The sequence below is a fragment of the Heptranchias perlo genome, chromosome 38 (assembly GCF_035084215.1).
Source record: "Heptranchias perlo isolate sHepPer1 chromosome 38, sHepPer1.hap1, whole genome shotgun sequence".
Taxonomy (NCBI): domain Eukaryota; kingdom Metazoa; phylum Chordata; class Chondrichthyes; order Hexanchiformes; family Hexanchidae; genus Heptranchias; species Heptranchias perlo.
Window position 1 is genome coordinate 16090089 of NC_090362.1, and position 21202 is coordinate 16111290.

The window sequence follows — 21202 nt, forward strand, 5'->3', positions numbered from 1 at the left end:
TCAGACGGTTGAGGGTTTAAATCCCAATCTGAAGACTTGAGCATGTAAGCTGACATTCCAGTGAAGTACTGAGGCAGTACTGAGATGTTAAACCGTGGCCCCGTCTGCCCTCTCAACTGGACGTCAAAGATCCCACAGCACTATCTTGAAGAACAGCAGGAGAGTTCTCCCCAGTGACCTGACCAATATTTATCCGTCAACCAACATAACTAAAAAACAGATGATCTGGTCATTATCACATTGCTGTTTATGGGATCTTGCTGTGCGCAAATTGGCTGCCATGTTTCCTACATTACAACAGTCACTACACTTCAAAAGCACTTCATTTGTTGTAAAGCACTTTGGGACATCCTGAGGTCAGGAAAGGCACAATATAAAATGCTTCTTTAAGTTCTTTCTTTTCATACCTCAGGACATTCAAATATTTTTCTGAAAAAAATGTTTTTCTTTTAAATGATTTCCCCCCACTATTCTCTGCTCCACGCATCAGCTGGTGCTGCGTGTGGCTATATTGACATCTGGCATCTTACCCAAGTGGCTGCTTATCATGCGTGGGTCAAAACAGCGCCAGCGGGGTATTTGACTATGGAAAGCATCACGATGGAACCTGACCATGTCTACACATGTATACTTTCCAGCAGGGATCACTGAATAACTATCAGAAGCAGCAATGTTGGCTGATTTTTAGGGCTGTAGTGGCTCCCTAACTGTTGCTCCAGGTGAGGTTAGCTAACTCAACATAGACTAGCGATTGAACCTGGGATCTTGCTGTGACGCTGTGGGGGGAGAACGTGTATTTGTGAAGTGTTTTATTTTAATTTAATTACTTTTAACGAGGTGTGTTATTGCCGTGTGAGGAGGCTTTCACATTCCCCACCGCCATTAGAGCCAAATGCAAAACTCCCATTATTGAACATTTCTATATGTTTGAATTGCTGTCCAGTGGCAGAGATAAACATCACCACTAGTTACATGACTGACCGTCAGATGCATCATTGGCCCAGTTATACTACATGCTGCATCCAACAGCACTTTCAATTCTGGGAAACGGCATGAGACTAGTTTCACACCTCTCCGGCCTCACACTCTTTATTGATTTGTTCTCGGGATGTGGGTGATTCTTGCAAGGCCACATTTATTGCCCATCTTTGGATGTGTTGAGAAGCTGGCTAGTTTCCTTGATCAAGAGTCAGATTACTGAGTCTGCAGCAATGATTGGACCTGGTTCTGAACTCCAATCGCCAGGCATGTCATCGTGATACCACCTTGCCCTCAAAAGAGATACTTCCTGTAGTATAGTGGTTATGCTACTGCACTAGTAATCCATTAGAACATGAATTCAAATGGCAGTTTGAGAATTTTAAGATTTTTGCTAGTCGAGGGTATTAAGGGATATGAAGCCAAGGCGGGTAAATTGAGTTAGGATACAGATCAGCTATGATTTCTTTGAATGGCGGAACAGGTTCGAGGGGCTGAATGGCCTACCCCCATTCCTATATTCCTACTACCCCACCCAACCCTAAGAAGATTAGACATTCTTGGGACTGAGGTACCTTGTTGGGGCAGAGTAGAGGGAGCTTAATGCTGTGTGTGACCTGGTAGTGACATATACTGACATTGGATGCCTGAATTGGGAGAAGTGTTTCATTTCTCAACACTAACATCCCTCACCTTGATCAGCACAAAATCCCAAATAAAAATGGATAGGGGTTAGAAAAATAAATAAATAAAACAAATTGCAGATTAGACAGCAGTATATACATGTTTATTAAGAGCCCACGGATGCATCGATTGTTACTATTTCTGTAGCATAACATGGTGCGGCTGAGCTGAAAGGGATGAAGATGAAATACGTTAAAAGAGCTTGCTACATGTCTACAATAGTGAACAGCTGTATCTGAAATGTATACGATGCAGTCCCAGCAGAAATGGCCCATCGCAGAGGGTCCACTACAATGGGAGCCCGGCAGTAACTGGAGCACTGCACTGCACAGCTGAATGTAGAAAACATGTGAACTTAAATTTCGATTTTTTGGTAGTGACAGCAAGCTCAAAGTCTTTCCCATCTGTCATCAACAGCAAAAATAAAACAACCAGAAACAGATCTTATAAGCTAATTCCTGTGGCCTTCCAATATAGGCATGCTGCTGGCTGGTTTTGAATATTTCAAACTAAAATTTGCAGGGCTTTGGAGAAAGAGCAGGGAGAGTGGGACTAATTGGATAGCTCTTTGGAAGAGCCGCCACAGGCACGATGGGCCGAACGGCCCCCTTCTGTGCTCTATGGTTCTATGAAATTATTTTTTTTTCAGGGGGGCAGCAATATAGAAATAGCTGAAATACTATTACTAAATATATTGGTAACTGAGTTTTACTGTAAATTTTAAGAAGTAAAATAATCAAAAGCGAATCTCTGACTTTTGATGAGACATCACAGTGGAATATTTGCATTAATCTCTGTTCAATTACAAAAGTCACAACAATTCCATTAAAAAGGCAAAACTGCAAATGCTGGAAATCTGAAACAGAGACTGGAAATTCTGGGAACACACAGCTGACTAGTTGTTATCTGTGGGAGAGAATTAATGTTTCAGCCCTTCATGAGAATTGGAAAAGGAAAGATGAACTAGCATTTTGATACAATCAGAACAAGAAGAAAGAGACCAACAAAAATCAGGACAAAGAACTGCATAGATCTTCTTCAAATTTCTGACTTTTTTTGTAAGCCAGCTCGGTTATTTGGATTACAGAATTCCCAGAGTATAACGATGATCCCAGTACTGGGATAAAGGCAGAAAAGGCTGGAAACACTCAGCCCAAACATTAACTTGTCTTTTCTATTTTCAGCTACCGATGGATTTCTGTTTCTTTTTCAGATTTTCAGCTTTTCAGGTCTTTTTAATTAAAAAGGAATCAACGCTGGGCTTCAGAATAAATTTAGAGCTTTCCACAGGCCCGGGTAACATATCTGTACCATTCCTTCAGGTGGTATTTTAATGCAGTCCTGAACCGGTTGATTTTGTACAAGTTAGAATTTGCGTTGAAATAGGGCATAAAGAGATTTGATCCAGGCACTAACTACCAGATAAAATCAAACACAATTTGAGGTTAAAATTGCACTGGGCAATAATAGTAACATGAAATACCTCTGCTATTTTCATGGAGGCACCAACCATTTATTTTAAACGGGTTCATGGTTAAAATAGCGGGCAGAGGAATTTCCTATAACGGCCCTGTAGGATAACACAGGGGGCTTAGTGTTGTTTAAACTGCATTTACTACCTGGTACCGTCATTCAGTAAGAGGGTGTTTTGATATACAGGGTAAGATTTGATTGGCACTGAATGTTTCAAGCTGTTGTGGTGGTAAAGAGAATATATAAAACAGACATTGAAACGGATGACATCTTATGACCTTGGTGCAAAATTTGTAAATTTATGTGTATATATATGTGTGTGCATATATGTGTGTGTATATGTGTATATATATATGTGTATAATATATATGTGTGTAATTATATACGTCTGTATATATATATATATACACACACCAGAGTATTTGCGCTGCGTTATGTGTAAGCAGTTAATTATTTCACCATTATCTCCATATCTCTCTTTAATATTTTCCGCTGACACACAAGACGGATCGGACTGATATTAACTGAGCCAAAATACAGGGATATATACAACAGAGGTTTCACAGTAAGATTCTCCCAGCGAATTCACCAAATCTCACCGTTAGCTTGAATTTGAAACTACGATTTTATTGTAACTAAGTCTTCAAATTCAGGATTTTTTGTGCAATGGGAATCACGAAAGGAATGTTCGGATTTAAAGGTTCTGGTCATTGATAAGAACAGTTGCTTTCATCGTTAAAGACTTAACATCCTAGGTGTGAATTTTGTCTCAGTTTCAACATAAAAAACAATCCAACACTTGTGTTCAGCTAATGTCTAGATTTTCCTCTTTATTTTGTTGCTACTTCTATTTGTAGACATTATATGCATCACTTGCGATTATCTGGAGTTATTTCAACTGGACAAAATGACTACCTGAAAAAATAATCTGTCACATTTTCATTCTGGGGAACTGTCATAAACTGTTGAATTTCTCCCGTCCTGTAGGATTCGGTTAGCTGGTGAGATCGCGCAAATTTCAACATTACATTTTTAAAGCTCCATTTAACTCCATGAATTTCTGAAGCTCATTATATCTAAATAGGGACTGGAATCATTTTGAACGCCCGATCCAGCTGCAAATTCGTTCAGAGGTGGGATTCAATTTCTCAGCCCCAACAGCAAATCTCAACACAAAGGTTCAGATAATATCTCCAAACATGTTGTAAATAAATGTACTTTGTTAATTTTATAACATCAATCATTTCCCTTTGATCTCAACCCAGAATGTTAATTCCATAAATTCTCACTGTTGAGCTGTCGTTTCATCGTTGATAAAGTGCATCGGTTTTTATAGAACTGACCAAAAAAGATACGGATTAGTGGAGACAAAAATTCCCCAGAATTGATAAAATATATCATAATCTCACTCCGAATGTACACCCTCATTCGGAGTACGTGAAGTGCTTTGAAGTGATGAAAGTTTATATAAAGGCATTATTTTATCTAACCGAGTATGGAAAGGCAAAATATTATAGCAAAACTCCACAAATGGTGTTTAAATATTTCCGAAATATGGGTCCAATGGAGATTGGGACGAAGTTTTATTTTAGATTGGGTGTGTTGGATGGAGAGCAGAACACACGGCGCCAGGTGAGGCTGGAACAATGGGTTGGATGTTGGATTTTAGTTTAACAACATGCATGAGCGCGTCTGGTTGATTTCCTTCGGATTCCCTTTCTTTTTCTGCACATTTGCTAAGTGCACAGTGTTGCACAACTATTCCAAGACGCTCCCCAACGCTGTAATGTGCCTATAACCGGCTCATGATTGGTATTGTACGAGGGGAGCAAGCGGCGAGGTGGGCTGGTGGGGCACTGAGGTCCTGTAGGGAATCAGACGCTACATCCTTTGCATATATATATATATATATGTGCGTGTGGGTTTAATTGGGTAAAGAACATTTTGACCATTATAGCTCAATGAAACTGGCCCCTGAACACTGTCTTCCCGTCCCCATTACAAATATTTTGAGCCGATAAAGTGGCCGAAATATCCAAAATATATATATCGGATAATACATACATATATAGATTATATTGGATAATATGTATATTTCTGATAACATATATTCATTAGACATCTATCTATCTATCTATCTATCTATCCATCTGTCTGACTGTCTGTCTATCCATCATGGACATAATCCATCAGATACATACCGAGTGTGAGATTCCAGGTGAAGAGGCGAGCCGGTGTCCTCACTCTGACCGTATACATTTGAGGTGCGGTGAATGTGTTGGGGGTCGGCTGTGCCCGGGTTTGTTAGCGATCTCCCCACTCTCCCCCCGCCCCTCTCTGCAACCATCACCGCGCCTTCTCTGCAGTTTCTGACCCTCAGTCTCAGCTTCCACGCTGGGCTCTGTTTCCTGCGCGCCCATTGTGGGAGACGTAATCATTTATACAAAGCATGTTACAAATAGATTTAGAGCATTGTGATTTTATATTAAAATGCATTTTAGAATTGCACACATCCATAGGAGATAAATTATAGGATGTATATCTGGGGACTGCTCACTATGTCTCTATACAAGGGGGACTAATGATAAAGTGGGATTTTTGGTTTATCCATCCCAGTGATAGTGTTTCTCTCTCTCTCTCTCTCTTTATCTCTCTTTCTCTCTCACTCTCTCGCTTCCTTCTGGAGAGGCTGTTGCTCTAAGGAGGAGGAGGCGCGGTACCTGGGAGAGGCTGCGCGCCGCCGGGGCTGGCGGGGGCGCGCCCGGAGATCCCAGCCAAAACTGACAGCTCAGGCACAGGGGTTTGTGGGCACCCGAAGCCCAAAACTGCCGTCAAAAAAAATGCCTCTTGGACTCGACGCGGCGCTTCGAGGAGCCGAGCCCGAACCCGAACCCCAACCCCAGGCTGAACCCTGCAATCTGTGCCCGGTGGGAGCCTCCGCCGCCGCCTCGCCACGTTTAGCCCAAACTGTGTAAGTTACGGTGCCAAATTCCGACGGCTCTCGGGCGTGTTCTGACTTACAGAAGAGCAATCCCTACATCAAACGGTAAGAAAGAATTGAATTTATTCACATTTCAGTCACCTTTAAATTGTGAAACTGATTTAGGCGGTAAAGGCATTCAGAAACCCATTGCAACTAAAATATAGTTTGCAAGAGTTCATCCTCAAGGTTCTTATTACCACAAATAAAGAGAAGATAAAAGTCAATCGGACATCATTGTTATAATAATAATAATAATTGAATTGTGTTTTCAAACCACATTTTGTCTATTTCCAAAATATAATTTTTCTCTTCAATAGGACATAATATTCATTCAATTGAATAAAACCTGTATCTCCCTCATTGCTGCCCGGTTCTGAGAGACACAAACACGTCGATTATTCTTTAATTAATATTTTATGACACAAACAATCCCCACCCTCCAAAAAAAAACAGTAACGAAATCTCGTGATTATGGAAGGAAATTGATTTAAAGCTGGCGACCGACGAATCAGAAATGAATCATAAATCCCCAAATTAAGTGCCAAACATCATTTTTCGATTACATTTATCTTACGTTACACAGAAACCTTTGGAGATCGGTGCACGGTATAATTTGATAGTGTCAATCTTACACTGATCTCTCTCCTTTCATCCGTGTCTTACATGAAAGACTGAATTGTTTGAAATCATAATCTTAATTTTAAAAAAAAGCTAATTCTGAAATTCTGAATTTCAGAGTCGAAAATACAAGTGACCTGACTCTGCAGTGTTTGAAATAGTTCCAAATTTGAACCGATGGCCGGAGACGAATTAATTTTTAATATCAGATGATAGAATTATTTAATAGTTTCTCTCTTCATAGGTAGCCAATACTGTCTAATCTTGATTCCCGGTGTAGCCAGTGTAATGTCACTGTCACAGGCACTTTAAAAATTCTAAACTTTAAAACTTGATTTTTTTTTCCTAGTATATATTTGGGGACTTTGTGACATTTTGCTAATGGGAAATGGGCGAATTAAGAAGCGGAGTGATCTTCCTATTTTCTCTCCCCACACCGGTCTAAGGCTGAATTAAATGCGGGATTACTTTTAGTTACCAAATCTCAAACAAAACAAACGCACGTTTGAGTTAACACATCAATAGAATCGCTTCTCGCCCCGTTTTAATAAAGTCTGGATCAATCTCCGCCGTTCAAGGAACACTAAAAGGTTCATCTGTGCTTTTGTATAAAACACCATCAGCTGAGGATTTCATTGTAAGTAACTCTCTTTTCTCCAACTCTGCGTTTAGATCAAGTCCAACTGCGAATGAATCTTAACTGTTTGCTTAGAGGGAATTTATCACCATCTAAAAATGGACAGAATTCCTGCACATTTGAATATTTGTGTTAAGGATGGAACACAATGTGTTGTGTGTCGTGTGTGCTTTAATTGGATGTCATCATGTATTACTGCCGGGCTAATGACATCCGGCCTGGGAGCTGGCTGCTCATATCTTCAGTTATGTGGTGACACTGGTGAAGCTGGGCTGTTCTCCTTACAGCAGAGAGGGCTGAGAACAGAGAATGTTCAAAATTATGGAAGGTTTTGATAGATTAAATCAGAGGAAATTGTTTCCACTGGCAGGAGGATCGGTAACCAGAGGATTTAAGGTAATTGACGAAGGAATCGTGGGGGGAGATGAGGACAATTTTCTTACGCAGTCAGTCATGATCTGGCAGGCACGGCCTGAATGAAGCAGATTCAATAGGGACTTTCAAAAAGGGAATTGGAAAGGAAAAAATTGCAGGGCTTTGGGGAAAGAGGAGGAGGAGTAGGGCTAATTAGAAAAGGTCTTTCAAGGACCGGGCATAGGCATGATGGGTCGGATGGCCTCTGTAAGGTTCCCTCTCTCCTGGTAGCAGTGCTGTAGTCTGCGGCGGGATCTAATAAACTATCCTTAAAACGTTACTTGTATGTTTTTTTTTTCCCTTCACTTTAGAGGGGGAAGATGGTAGACAAATTACTGATCTTGAGTGCCTGGTGTCTGACCAGCTTCTGGGTTGTCCAAGCCTGCCCAGAGCCTTGCGTGTGTCAGGATAAATATTCTCACCAGTTCGCCGACTGCGCTTACAAGAATTTCGCCTCAGTTCCCGACGGTTTGCCTTACAACGTGACAACCCTCAGCCTTTCCGCCAATAGAATCAAGTCCTTGCTCCGAAACTCTTTCGTCGGCGTCGCTCAGGTGACATCCCTCTGGTTGGCGCACAACGAGATCACCAGGATTGAGGAGGGCACCCTGGCGCCTCTGTTGCAGCTGAAAAATCTTGACCTTAGCCACAACCGGATCGTGGACTTCCCTTGGCAGGACTTGTACAATCTGACGGCGCTGCAGCTTCTTAAGATGAACAACAATTTCATGGTGGTCCTCCCCAGAGACGCTTTCTTCACCCTCAAGGACCTGCGCTCCTTGCGCATTAACAGCAATAAGTTCCACACAATATACGAGGACACCTTTGATTCCATGACCTCCTTGTCCCACCTCCAGATCTACAGTAACCCTTTCTCTTGCGGCTGCGAGCTGCAGTGGTTGAAAAGTTGGATCCTCAAGGCTCTGATCTCCATCCCGGAAAAACAGGACATCCTGTGCTCGGCGCCCGAGGAGTTGAAAGGGATGGCGGTGGTGGAGATGCCCGAGTTGCATTGCACGGCCCCGGTGGTGTATCTGACCTACCAACCGAGCAACGACAAGGCCGAGCTCTATGAAGGTTACATGCTCATCCTGCACTGCAACGCCACGGGGAATCCTCCGCCCGAAATCACATGGAAGATCCAAACGGCCAACAAGGAGATTGAACTCAACGAGGCCAACGTGGCGGAGGAGAGGAACGAGCTTCTGACTGCAGACCGCAAGCAGAGCCCGGACCGCTTCGTGGCTTTGAAGAACGGCACCCTCATCATCCCCCACTTGACCAAGTACGAGGAGGGGCTCTACACCTGCCTGGCCACCAACCCAATGGGAAGCAACGAGTCCTCCCTCAACGTGGTGGTGACCCCGTCCCAGAAACACGACCCCGGTTACATCAAGGACCCCATTCTGACCTCCACCGGGGGACGCAAGCCCGGCCTGAAGATGGGCAAGAACAATGTCATCAGTTGGCCCAAGGTGGAAGGGAAGGGGAAGACTCCAACGGCCACTGTGAGCAACGCTCCGGCCCGGGGACCCGTCTTGGTGTCGCCAGATGTGCCCCCCGGCGCACAGAACTGCGCCAAGAAGGAGGGCAGCCACTACATCTCCAACCACGCCTTCAACCTGAGCTCGGAGATGAAGCAGCACACTTTCGATTTTGGGGTGATCGCTTTGGAAGTGACCGAGACCGACGCCAGGGTGCAGCTGACCCCATTCCAGAGTTCTCCTAATAAGAACAACCTGGAGATGCTGTACCTCTGCACCGAGGGGGGTGGCAGAGAGGCTTCGGTGGTCCAGTGGTCCATGATTGAAAGCGGCGTCAACTCCTACCGCTTCCAGGGCTTGACTCCGGGCTGTAATTATACCCTTTGCCTCACCTACACCGGGCAAGATTGCCAGGTCCAAGTCGTCTTCACAACCAGGAGGAAGGTCCCATCCCTCCTCATCATGGTGGTGGTCAGCTGTTTTCTCCTGGGCCTGGCCACCATCCCACTGCTGGGGGCCACCTGTTGCCACCTGATGTACAAGTACCGAGGCAAGACCTACAAGCTGATCATGAAGACACAAGCCCAGGAGAAGCCGGAGAAGAACCCGCCCTGCACCTTCGAGGCCAGCGCCTCTTTCCACGGCTCGGAAAAGATCTACGACCCCAGTGAGGTCGGGGGAGGGAGTCTGGTGGCCGAATCCATTCCCGAGTCCCACAGCAAGGTCAACCAGGACGAGTTCGAAGCGGGCTCGGAATACAGCGACCGGTTGCCCCTCGGGGCGGAGGCTGTTAATATCGCCCAGGAAATCAACGGGAATTACAGGCGGCCGGTGCGCTGATCGGTGGCCGGAAACTTAAATCAAATCTAACATACCCAAACCGTACAATACACCAAACCTGTGGACCTTCACACGCCGTATCGTGTTTTTCTATATAATTCCAGGACTTTGCTGTTAATTTGCCAACAATCCCTGGGATCTGTGGATTGAGAGAGTCAGATCCAGGAATCCATAGGGAATTTCCGTCTGGTGCTGGAAAAAACGCAACTGAGACCAGCCTTCGAGAACAGCTCTAGAAATATTTGTTCTGGTGTCAAAATATATTGGTGCTCCATCGATCAAACCACAGCTTTGTCCTTCCTTTGTAGAGTCCTACCTACAGCATGTCTAATCGCCAAACCCTCATTGAGTATTCCCTCCCCCTCCCCGTCAATATAGTGAAGTAGATGTGTGTAGCTCTTAAGTGTTTAACTAGTACAATGTTGTTAAATTACATTCCGCAAACCAATCCTGCAGATTTACACTCGGTGCAAAAAACTTGACTTTGTCGTGTTGAGAGATTCGTCCCTTGCATCCGTTTATATCAAAGTGATGTTTTGCGTGCGTACAGAGTGCATTTAGTGTAAAGGAGTCCGGGGTAATTCTCCCACTCCAGAAATCGAGCGATCTTGTTGTGGGTTCTGGTGTGTGTGTGGTGTCTGGTTTTAATTCGATCAACTCTCGCTCCTACCTGCCTTTTCTTTTGATATACATTTATCTCTGTATTCAATAAATTAAAAAAAAAATCAAAATTCAGATCTAACTTATTATTTGGAATTGGTTAGAAATCTTCACTGATGAAAAGACATCGATTTTATTCGTATGGAAATAAACCAAATAGTGTAAGCAGAGATTTATTAAAGCAAATTATAGGTTATTATCACATGGCCAGCAGAAAGAAAAAAATACAAAATGAATTGATCCTTCTGCTCACTTGATTTCACTCCTCCAGACCAGAAACCCACCGTCTTCCCATGGACCCCCATATCTTTCCATGGACCCCCATCTTTCCTTAGACCCCATTGTCTCCTCATGGACACCAGTCTTCGCATGGACCCTACTGTCTTCCCATTAAAACTTTGCCAGCTGCCTGAACGAGGACCTGGTTTCATTTCTCTTCCAAAAGACATTATTGTTCACCAGTGCAACACTCCCACAGTACTACACCGGAGGGTCAGCCTTAGATTACACACACACACACACACACACGAGTCCTGATGTGGGGTTTCGGACTCAGTGTTAACTGTATTATGTCAGTTTGACCGGAAGTTAACAAGTTCCATTCAAGTTAACGAAATAATTAAGATTGATGCTAACTTTCTAACATTTATGAATCATAATCTATTATCAGACTGCGACTTCTACTAAATAACTGATATTTTTCAGCAGTTGGTGAAGTCAGGTTAAAAACACTGGGTTTCATTGAAGCTTAAGAATTTGATGACATTGGGATGTAGGAGTTTTAGTGGTTTTGAGTTAAGGTTATTTGTTTATAGTTCCTTTCCCCCTGATAATTACAAGATGGCTGGGAACTTGTCCCAGCTTTCAGCTAACAGTCACGGTGTTTGTTACTTAAAGATGCAGTAAGGTTGAAGGCAAGCAGGCCGACGTGACCTTCAGATTTACATCATCGCCAGCTGGGAGGTGTATAGTCTTTGTTCTGTGGACCCAGGATGGCAGGAATGAAAGCGGAAATTCCATAAGTAAATCAGAATCACAAAACATAACCTTACAACAGGTCTGTGCAGTGTGTGAATCTACTATACTGAACCACTGTACTGCAACATGTGAAGAACGATTTGGACAATTGCCTAGGCAGCAATGCATATTATGGGCTTTTCTCACATCTCACTTTGAAATTCTTGTGACCAGCCTCCTCGTACCAATTTGAGGAAATACTGCCTTAAGTCACTGGGTCCATGTGGCAAGGACAACACATCATTTCCATATAAATGGATTTGAACATTTTCAGCAAGGGTTTAAATGGCAGTTAGTCAGATCAATCAGAATTGAATTATTCCAAAAGGATCTTTGAGCTTGGGCGGCCCCTTGTGACATGGGGAGTGGAGGAGGGTGAAGAAAGAGGGAGAACGCGAATAGGAAAATCACCAGAACACATCTTCCTCTGGGTGCCAACTTTGATGAAGGTTAAAGGGATACTTTAGGCTCGAGATTTAAATTGAACTAAATGGGACTCATCAGTACCAGTGATGGGTCTGTCTGGTTTTGTACCGTCGGTGGCATTGGGCACAGGCAGATCCCGTCAGGCAACCCACCACTAAACCAAAATCAATAGCTGGTAACGTCAAACGACGGTTATAAAATCCCAGTTGCTGGCGCTGTCAAACCAGTGTGGTGCCCACCAGGGGCAGGCGTCAGTGCCTCCCTGTGTGGAGCTCCTGGTTTTATTGCTATGAAATGACTTGACGAGCACCATAATCTATAGCAGGTACCTTCATTAATGCCACCTCCTCTGAAGAATTACACGCGTCAGTGTTTTGGGATTGATTCTCAAATTGTAGTTGATGAATGAGCAATTCCGAGGGGTTGACTGCCATTTCCATTCGAAGCACAATAGTTTGTTACGAGAGCAATTTGATAACTATATAATTTACAGATTGCAGCTCGCAGTGAGATATTTTTACTTTGTCCCATTCCTCCAATGTTCCCCCATTCCCTTCACCCTATCAATGGCGGCTGTGCTTTCGGCCATCTAAACCCCCAAGCTCTGGAATTCCCTCCCTAAACCGCTTCCACCTTTTAAGACCTACCTTTTTGATGAAGCGTTTGGTCACCTCTCCCAATACCTCCTTTGGCTGCGGATCAACTTTTTTGCTCTGATAAAGCTCCTGTAAACTGCCTTGGTGACGTTTTACTACTTTACAAGGCATTGCATAAAGACAAGTTGTTGCTGTAACCCTACCCAGTGTGAATAACTGTACAGGATCCTGACTGCACCCAGCTACAGAAAGTAATCTGAAAAAAGAGCATGTATTCAGTTACCAGAGTGTGTGCAAATTCTCGTTGAACTCATTGAAAAATAACTCCAAAAAGTTAAGAAAAGTCCGAAATCATAATGATCGTATTTTATTTTATAAACAGTGAAAGAGTAAAACAGCAACACGGTAAAATACATCTAAGTCTCATTAAAAAGGAGCCACTTCTCATAAAAAGGTGATTAGTCACAGTGTTTTAAATGCACCATTGGACAATGTCTCATTGGAAACAACATTGGCATTTGATATTAAAATGGCTAAAACACATTGGAACAACCCAGGCCACTGTTGATGCTAATCCTGCAAGAATCTCAAATGTTTTTGGCTGCAGAGATCAGCAAGTGTTATACATTGAAAGAGGAAACATAATCGTGCAATCCTCAGAGTTTTAAAAAGGAACTTAGCCCTTCTATATCAGTTAGTGATGTGTTGAATTAACAGGTCAAGGCTTCATCAATCTCAAAATGACATTGGAAATGGCAGAATTGCACAGCAGTCAAAAGAACCCAAAGCCGGCCAAGTTGCCTCACTTGTTATTTGGCAATTGAATCAAATGATAACAGGCCCCAACTCAAAACTCTTCCTCAAGCTTATCATAGAATTGTAGCAACTAACCCGACAATACTGACTTGCCTCATGAATACAAGTATTCTCAGATTCTAACTCTGATTACTTCCACAAGTAATCTCACTCAGAAATTGCAGGATACAATAAACCTGGGCTCCTCGTCATTCACTGTCTGCATATTTATGTAGGGCTTCATATTTCAACATTACTCCTTTACTGAGCAAAATATTCCTTCAAGAAACACCAAACTGCTTCATTCAACAATGCCATTGGCTTTAGGTTACACACTAGAACGACTCTTGGTTCAACTCCCATTCAACAGAAAACCACAAAATATTTTCACTTTGGTTTACCAGAGCAAATGACAAAACAAAACACACGCGTGACCACACTAGACTGCTTTAAAGATCATTCAATAAATGACACGAGTCATGGATCAGACAAGCTTTAAACTCTGGCTGGTCCTACAAGTGGTCACACAATTTTTTCCACAGATTCATATCTTCCCACCATTTGAAATGATCCAACTGCTTCGAGATCAGAGCGACAACGGTCACTGTTGAGAGGACCCCGAAACTTTGAGGGTAGCCATATTTGGCTCTGCCATTATTTTCACTTGTAAACGAACGTGCAGCGTTTAATGGGTCCGCTTGGGCCTAAGGGGTTTCGTCTATTGTCACAAAGCTAGGAGACCCAAATTATATGTGCTCACCACCAGCCTGAAATACAGACAGAGTTGGGTGGATTTTGGCAACATCTTGGCACCAGGTGCCCTTTTCAACAAAGGTCAACCATCAACCAAATCTACTGCACCATGGCCTGTGTAAATTTAATACGGATATTTCAACCCTCACATTTCCATTTGAATCTAGCAATCATCTCAGCAAGGGACATCTGGCTGGGATCGTTCCCAAATTTACCTAGTGATGGGTTCTTGTGACTGCAATGGTTATGTATTCAGACTCATGGTCAACTACCTCTCAAGGTGATGAGCAATACTATTGCCCAGCGATACATCCAAATTAAAAAAATTTATCTCAACTCCTTCAACATAAACGCAGGATACTCCTGGCAAAACCGGTCTGGAGCTCAGTGGATGAGCTGTAACTTCAATCGCAGGATCAACGATCAGAAGCAATAAGCCTTCCAAAAAAAAAAGGAAACATGAACCTCTTGGTCATGAGTTCACTGGTGTAATCGTGCAGGAGAGAGCTCAATTAAAATTTAAAAACTCGGTGAGAATATGGTGTTAAATTTTCCATAATTCTTGGGTGTTTTAGCAAAAAAAATTTTGCATATTATTTTTTTTAAAATCAGTTGCTAAACTAGAAAACCTAATATATAAAATTTAAGGAAATGCAGCTTTGATTTTTTTCAGATTCTTACAATACTACAGTATAGTTTGTATTTTTTTTAAAAAAGTAGTTTTTGATGACACTTGGGCGAGATTTTATGCATCTCTTTGGAATCAGTTTACTCCAATTACATAGTCTCAGCTCTCAAAGCAGCTGCTTGTAGACATCTTCAAACCAGCACACAACACCATTAGTAACAAAGTCCTAGAAAGACAAGAAAACAATACAGGGAATAAGTATCTACTAGTAAATTACCCCTGGTGTTGACATAGGTCAGTTGATGAACACAAGCTTGTCTTTAAATATACAAGATGGCAGAGTTGGGAGAGTGTTCAGAAACTCGCCCCATAGAGCTACCTAGTGGCCAGAGCCTGTAACTACACCGTGACAGTTGACATAGCAAAATACGACCAAAAGTTGCAACAGGAAGTAAGGTGTATAGACAGGAAGTGTGCAACCTATACATGATTTTTACTGTAGATATATGACTGACCTGCTGGTCTAGATTAGTTGCATCAACAAAAGGAACTCTGATTTACACAGGATCCTATTCAGTTTCACACAGATCAGATTTATCAAGTTCATCTTTGCTGTGTTTGGAGGAACAGTTCAGTTCCCCATTTGTAACTGCATCAGTAGGTGAGCAAACCGTGGACCTCCTGGAGCTAATCAATGAAGGATTGTTCAAGAGCGTGAACATCAGCCACCATCTTGTCCGAGCTTGTTTGGACCTTGCCGTCTTCGTAAACTTTTGACTGGGCACCAACAGAATCCTCCCTGCAAGTAGCACCAAAACATACATCACATCACAATGGTCCATGAGGCTCGGAATCTCTCTGGCACGTAACACGTACAGCAGTTTGGGAAGCAGAGTTGGTTGGAGCAGAGGAGTTTCTGCAGTATGGGCGGAGGAGCTGGGAGATGCAAAATTGTGGCATTACACCACCACTGGCAGGAGAGTGTAATTACAGCGTGACAAGATTACATAGGCAATTTACACTATAAGCACGGATACTAAAATTTATAGTGGGATGAGTGAAGATGCAAGATTGTCTAAGATATCAACCCTGCATCCAGGTACTCAAAAAGGGCTCCATTTTCAGAGCTCAGGATGTCCACCTGTATCTCAAGGTCCTATCACAAATTTGTATCATTTTACAATGCTATGGATTTCAATTAAAGTGGCTGATTTTAAAAAAGGCACTGGGGGAGCAAGCCTTACAGCAGCAAGAGAGGGTGCAACAATTCTCTTATTGGCACAAGGGATTAACTGGGCCTATTAACTGCTGCCCATCTCCACTCTGTGCTACTTGGTTTACTTACTTACCACTGGGGCAACTGAGCTTCTCCTATTGAGGAAGAGACAGGTTTTCGGGGCAGAGCAGAGGTGGCTTTATTCTGCGTCTGGCTGCGCCACACCTGACCTGGGGAGTGCACGACATGGTACGGCACTCGATACAGACTGTGTGTAGGGTTGACAAACCCCCCACGATTGTCCTGGAGAATCCAGGAATTAAAGATTAATCTCCAGGATACGGCTACGAGCAAAACTCGGGAGAAAAATCACAATCACAGGGACATTAAAAAAAAATGTAATTTTCTCATTTTCTTTGAGCATTTATCAGTTCTAATAAAATATTGGAGACGGGATAAAAGGGTTGTTTGATTGACAGGGAAGCATCCAGTTGCGAGGGAGGGCGATGCGATGAGGATGGACTTGTTGGCCGACCAATGTAGAGAGTGTGGGGGTGGAGCGGTCGTGATGAAACCTCCAGGACAATGCCCAGAGTTGGCAATCCTGTGTGCCTGAAGAGATCGTTCTATTACCTGGAACCAACATTCCCCACTTTGGCGAGCACAAAAAAAAAACAGGAACACATCAGTGGATCCAATCCTGAATTTCTAAAATAAAAAAAGGAATGTTGGGGTATCTCCCAATTACAATTCCAGCCTTTTCCCTTCCCTTATACGGTCACTGACCTTCTTCAACATTTTTGCCTTCATCACTGCTGCTCATCTCCGAGCCTCGAGAGTGGAGTAGAAGAAAGCAAAAAGCTTTCATTACTGGATGAGACTGGCTGACCTCCACCACCAGGAAGTTGATGTAATTGTGGTAGCCTGCAGAAAAAGGAAAAGAAAGTGATTCTCTCATTACAGCACTTTTATTGACTTGAGGTTTCTTGACCTTTCTTGTTGCCAGTTCCTAGCTGTTAAAAATCGTGCCTGCACATATGCAAGGCAGGGATGGAGAGAAGAGAGAGGAGAAAATAGCTGGGCAAATGTTTCCTGGAGCTCTTCCCCATTTAATGGTCACTACAAGAGGCAGGTCACTCACCCAACACTGAAGAGTTCGGGGGGGGGGGGGGTGAAAGGAAAAAAGGAGCCATATCACAAACAAATTCATGCAAGGGGAAACACCACACTCCTAATGGACGCAGTCAAGTACAGAAGGAGCACGGTGCTACAACGGGGGTTCCTACGTTCAGCCCGCAGGGGTAACGTGCCTTCTTGCTGTCATCGTGGGATCAGCGGAGTTACTGAGAGTTTCCTCCCCCCACCCCCACTAATTGTAAACAATTTTACAACACCAAGTTATAGTCCAGCAATTTTATTTTAAATTCACAAGCTTTCGGAGGCTTCCTCCTTCGTCAGGTAAATGTCATTTACCTGACGAAGGAGGAAGCCTCCGAAAGCTTGTGAATTTAAAATAAAATTGCTGGACTATAACTTGGTGTTGTAAAATTGTTTACAATTGTCAACCCCAGTCCATCACCGGCATCTCCACATCATCACCCCCACTAACACTGCCTAGGCTCACTTGGAGTGGCCAGCACCTGTGGAACTACACACCAGCAACAGCCAGGACCTTTAGAAACTGGGAGGAGGCAAAAGAAAAAGAAAACCTTATTTGTAAAATACTAGCCAATCTCCTGTGGTGTTGCACATAGACTTCAGTCTTCAGGTGAAGTAGGGGATAATTGAATCAGGGCATGCAGACGAAATTCAGTCTCCATTTTAAAGTCATACGTTCTGTCCTTACTTTGATCTTATAATATTTAAATAGCAAAATGTACAGCAGTTTGGGAATCAGTAGAATCTAGGAGTTTCTCTGCTGTACAGGAAGAGGGGCTGGGAGATGCAAAGTTGTAGCACTACAGCACCACCACTGGCAGGTGGGTCTAACTACAGCGTGACAAGTTTACATTATAAATTAATGTGTCCATGCTTATAACAGGTAGATGCTAGATTTTTAATATATTATAGATTTTATCTGCTGACATTAGAAGCCAGCAAGTAAAAAACATTTCATGGTCATATCTGCCACATTTTCCACTATGAAACAAATATTTTGGATCCCAATTATAATTTGTACAGATTAGATTTGGCATTTGAAAATATTCCTTTTATGGAGAGCATTTGCTTGCTCCATAAAGGAGCTACCTAGTTAGCAGCTGAGGCTTTGTTACAAGCAACAAGCCCATTGAAGAGTTTTTTTGGTACAAGGAGAATGTCTTGTATTAATTGTTTGTAAAATGCATCTTATAACATTAGTAGCTGGATTACATAAATTCGACATCAAGTTGCAGCAGTGAAGGGATTAGAAAGTCCTTCGAAAGTAATGTTGAAAGTAAAGGAGCCAACTGGACACACACCACTACCATTAAAGGGGAGTAAACAGTCAAAGCTCCAGGACTGCAGCGATAGATCTTACCAACAATTTACAATAGAAATCAAGCTTTTTTTTGTTAAGAAAAAGGAAGAGGGGGCAAGGAGATGAAAACAGTAGCACAATAGTCTCATGTCCCAAACACACCATTATGCGGTGTTCAAAAGGTAATGGAGGTGGAAACTTAAACACACAAAGTTCAGAATAAGTTATGTTGGTTCATATCACATCAGGAGTTTGGCAAGAACAATTTGACTGGCTTGATTGATTTTTTGCAACACTTGAAAGTTTTGTTTTATATACACAAAAATTACAAGCCTTAAAAGGCACAGCTTTAAATGTAAACTTGACACTTTTACAGTATAGTGATACTACAGCAGGTTAAACTAAAAGGATTACACGACAACACCCAAGAAAGTTACCTGGGTCAAATAGCTCCACCCCACGATTTATAAGGCCGAGGTCCAAGCGACAAAAATGAACGATGTTGTACAGAGCTGTAAAGACCACTCGCCACACGCCGGCAATGACCCCGATCAGGACATTGAACGTAAAGAGCAGGTATGTGAAGATGTACAGGCTTCGTCTACAGAGGAAGAGAAACTTAAAGCATTAAGGTGCGTTTCTTTCCAAAACTTTTAAATACAGACAGACTGGACATTCATGAACTGAAAATGATGGTCAGCAAAGTCCCAACCCACCTAGAGTGGTGGTTGCACCAGTGTTTTGATGAAAGTGGGGTTTGTTGTGCACAGGCTGGAGTACGAGCCACAGGCTGGAGTACGAGCCACAGGCTGGAGTACGAGCCACAGGCTGGAGTACGAGCCACAGGCTGGAGTACGAGCCACAGGCTGGAGTACGAGCCACAGGCTGGAGTACGAGCCACAGGCTGGAGTACGAGCCACAGGCTGGCTCTTGGGGTTTGTGGCCTTTTTGGAAGGGTGGTGATGGGGGGCAGGAACACACAGTGGGAAATTAATTTTCTGACTGGTGCTGCTCCTATTCAAGCACTTAATGCACCCACACTAGACTCCTGTGTGTTCACAAGACATTAACCGACAGTTGAAATAAAAAACGCTTATATGAGCATTTTATATCATGCAAACAGCACTGGTTGGAAAAATATACCCCAAAATTCCTGTCCTGGCCAACGATTATCCTTCAACGAACATCACCTGGTCATTTATTTCATTGCTGTTTCTGGGAACTTGCTGCGTTTCCTTACATTACAACACAAAGTAAGAGTATTTCACTGGCTGCAAAATGCTTTGAGGATGTGAAAGACACTACATAAATGCAAGTGCTTTCTTTATAACGTGCTTGTACTAAAGCAGAAATTATTAGCAAACTCCCTCTTATCTGCAAATCACAGCTTTTGCATGGGGTTTGGTCAAAGGATCTTGACATTGTATTAACTGCATTTACTGAGTCTGCCCATTATCTACTATCTGAGGTAGAGTTGAGAAGATAGTTTGTCTACTTGAAGTTCTCGCCCAGTATGGAAACCTCTCCCCCCTCCCTCCTCCCCCCTCCCTCCTCCCCCCAACCACTCACTACATTTAAGTGACAGGTGAGCAAACACCACCTCTTTGTAAAATGGGGCCATTCTCGTTTAAAAATTTACCTACAACAGTTTCGCCCCCGCAAAATTCCCCGAACTCATAACTACGGTAAAGGTGTTATATAAATGCAAGTTGTTGTTTGTCAGTATATTCTACTCAACGGGGTGGGGAGAGAGGGGAACGAGAAATAAATATATTTGAGCACGGTCACTGGGGAGGAGTCCAGTGTGCACAGGTTTCCCTACTGGGGGTGAGAACTTCAAATATACAAAAAGTCTTCTCAACTCTACCTCAGATAGTGGATAATGGGCAGACAGGGCAAATGCAGTTAATACAATGTCGATTAACTAAAAGAAAACTTATAAATACCCACAACAGACCAAAACCTCTCGTACCTATTAGTGATGCTCAAGTGTTTGCCATCCTTCTGAAGGAACAGTAGTCGAGCTAATATGTGTTGAATCAACATGACCAGAATCAGTGTTAACCAGAAGGGCCTTTGAAGGAGAAAGAGAAAAAGTAAGAAGTGACAATCCAAAGAGATCATTACACATGCGAATCATCACCCTTATTGCAAGATCCATTTAAAACACTAATGGACCCAGACCCAAGGCAAGTGCAATTGGGGTTTTATGGAATTGTTGAAAGGCCAAATTTACACCAATAAAATTCAAACTCAAAACTTGATTTGCAGAGAGGACGATGACGGATTTCCCTCCCGACCCTTGGGCAGACTGAATGAATGTCGCGGTCGTCATGTTTGGGCAATTTGAATCCAGTGCTCAGTGGACGCAGATAGAATTTTCTACATTTTTGGCACTAATTTAACGTCCGGATGCTCAGACTGACCATTAGGAACAAACGCAAAAAACGTCTGCTCTGGGAGGAGACTCTCTTGAAGCTGGGTTTGCTGTGCAGCAACGTTTGGGAGGTCCACACAGACTCGAGTCTGCTAAAAGGGTTAA

At 42.9% G+C, this 21202-nt stretch overlaps 2 protein-coding genes across 4 annotated transcripts in view; one reads left to right on the forward strand and one right to left on the reverse strand.

Annotated features, from left to right (window-relative positions):
* The first annotated feature begins 5833 nt into the window (after positions 1 to 5833).
* On the forward strand, positions 5834 to 10842 carry islr2 (immunoglobulin superfamily containing leucine-rich repeat 2). 3 transcript variants are annotated; one of them, XM_067973538.1, is made up of 2 exons: positions 5834 to 6181; positions 8099 to 10842. In XM_067973538.1, exon 2 carries the CDS (start codon positions 8108 to 8110, stop codon positions 10109 to 10111), a length of 2004 nt encoding a protein of 667 aa, XP_067829639.1. In that variant the 5' UTR covers positions 5834 to 6181; positions 8099 to 8107; the 3' UTR covers positions 10112 to 10842. The 3 variants fall into 3 exon arrangements, with proteins under 3 accessions (XP_067829639.1, XP_067829640.1, XP_067829638.1); XM_067973539.1 differs by lacking the exon at positions 5834 to 6181 and adding an exon at positions 7227 to 7373; XM_067973537.1 differs by lacking the exon at positions 5834 to 6181 and adding an exon at positions 7603 to 7769.
* Positions 10843 to 13160: 2318 nt separating this feature from the next.
* stra6 (signaling receptor and transporter of retinol STRA6) overlaps positions 13161 to 21202 on the reverse strand; it is a 39478-nt gene continuing 31436 nt past the window's right edge. The window contains exons 15-18 of the mRNA XM_067973540.1: positions 20633 to 20734; positions 19098 to 19261; positions 16989 to 17126; positions 13161 to 15785 (exon numbers count right to left, since the gene is read on the reverse strand). Coding sequence (XP_067829641.1) covers positions 15556 to 15785; positions 16989 to 17126; positions 19098 to 19261; positions 20633 to 20734 — 634 coding nt within the window. The 3' untranslated portion in view covers positions 13161 to 15555. The remainder of the gene's footprint in view (positions 15786 to 16988; positions 17127 to 19097; positions 19262 to 20632; positions 20735 to 21202) is intronic.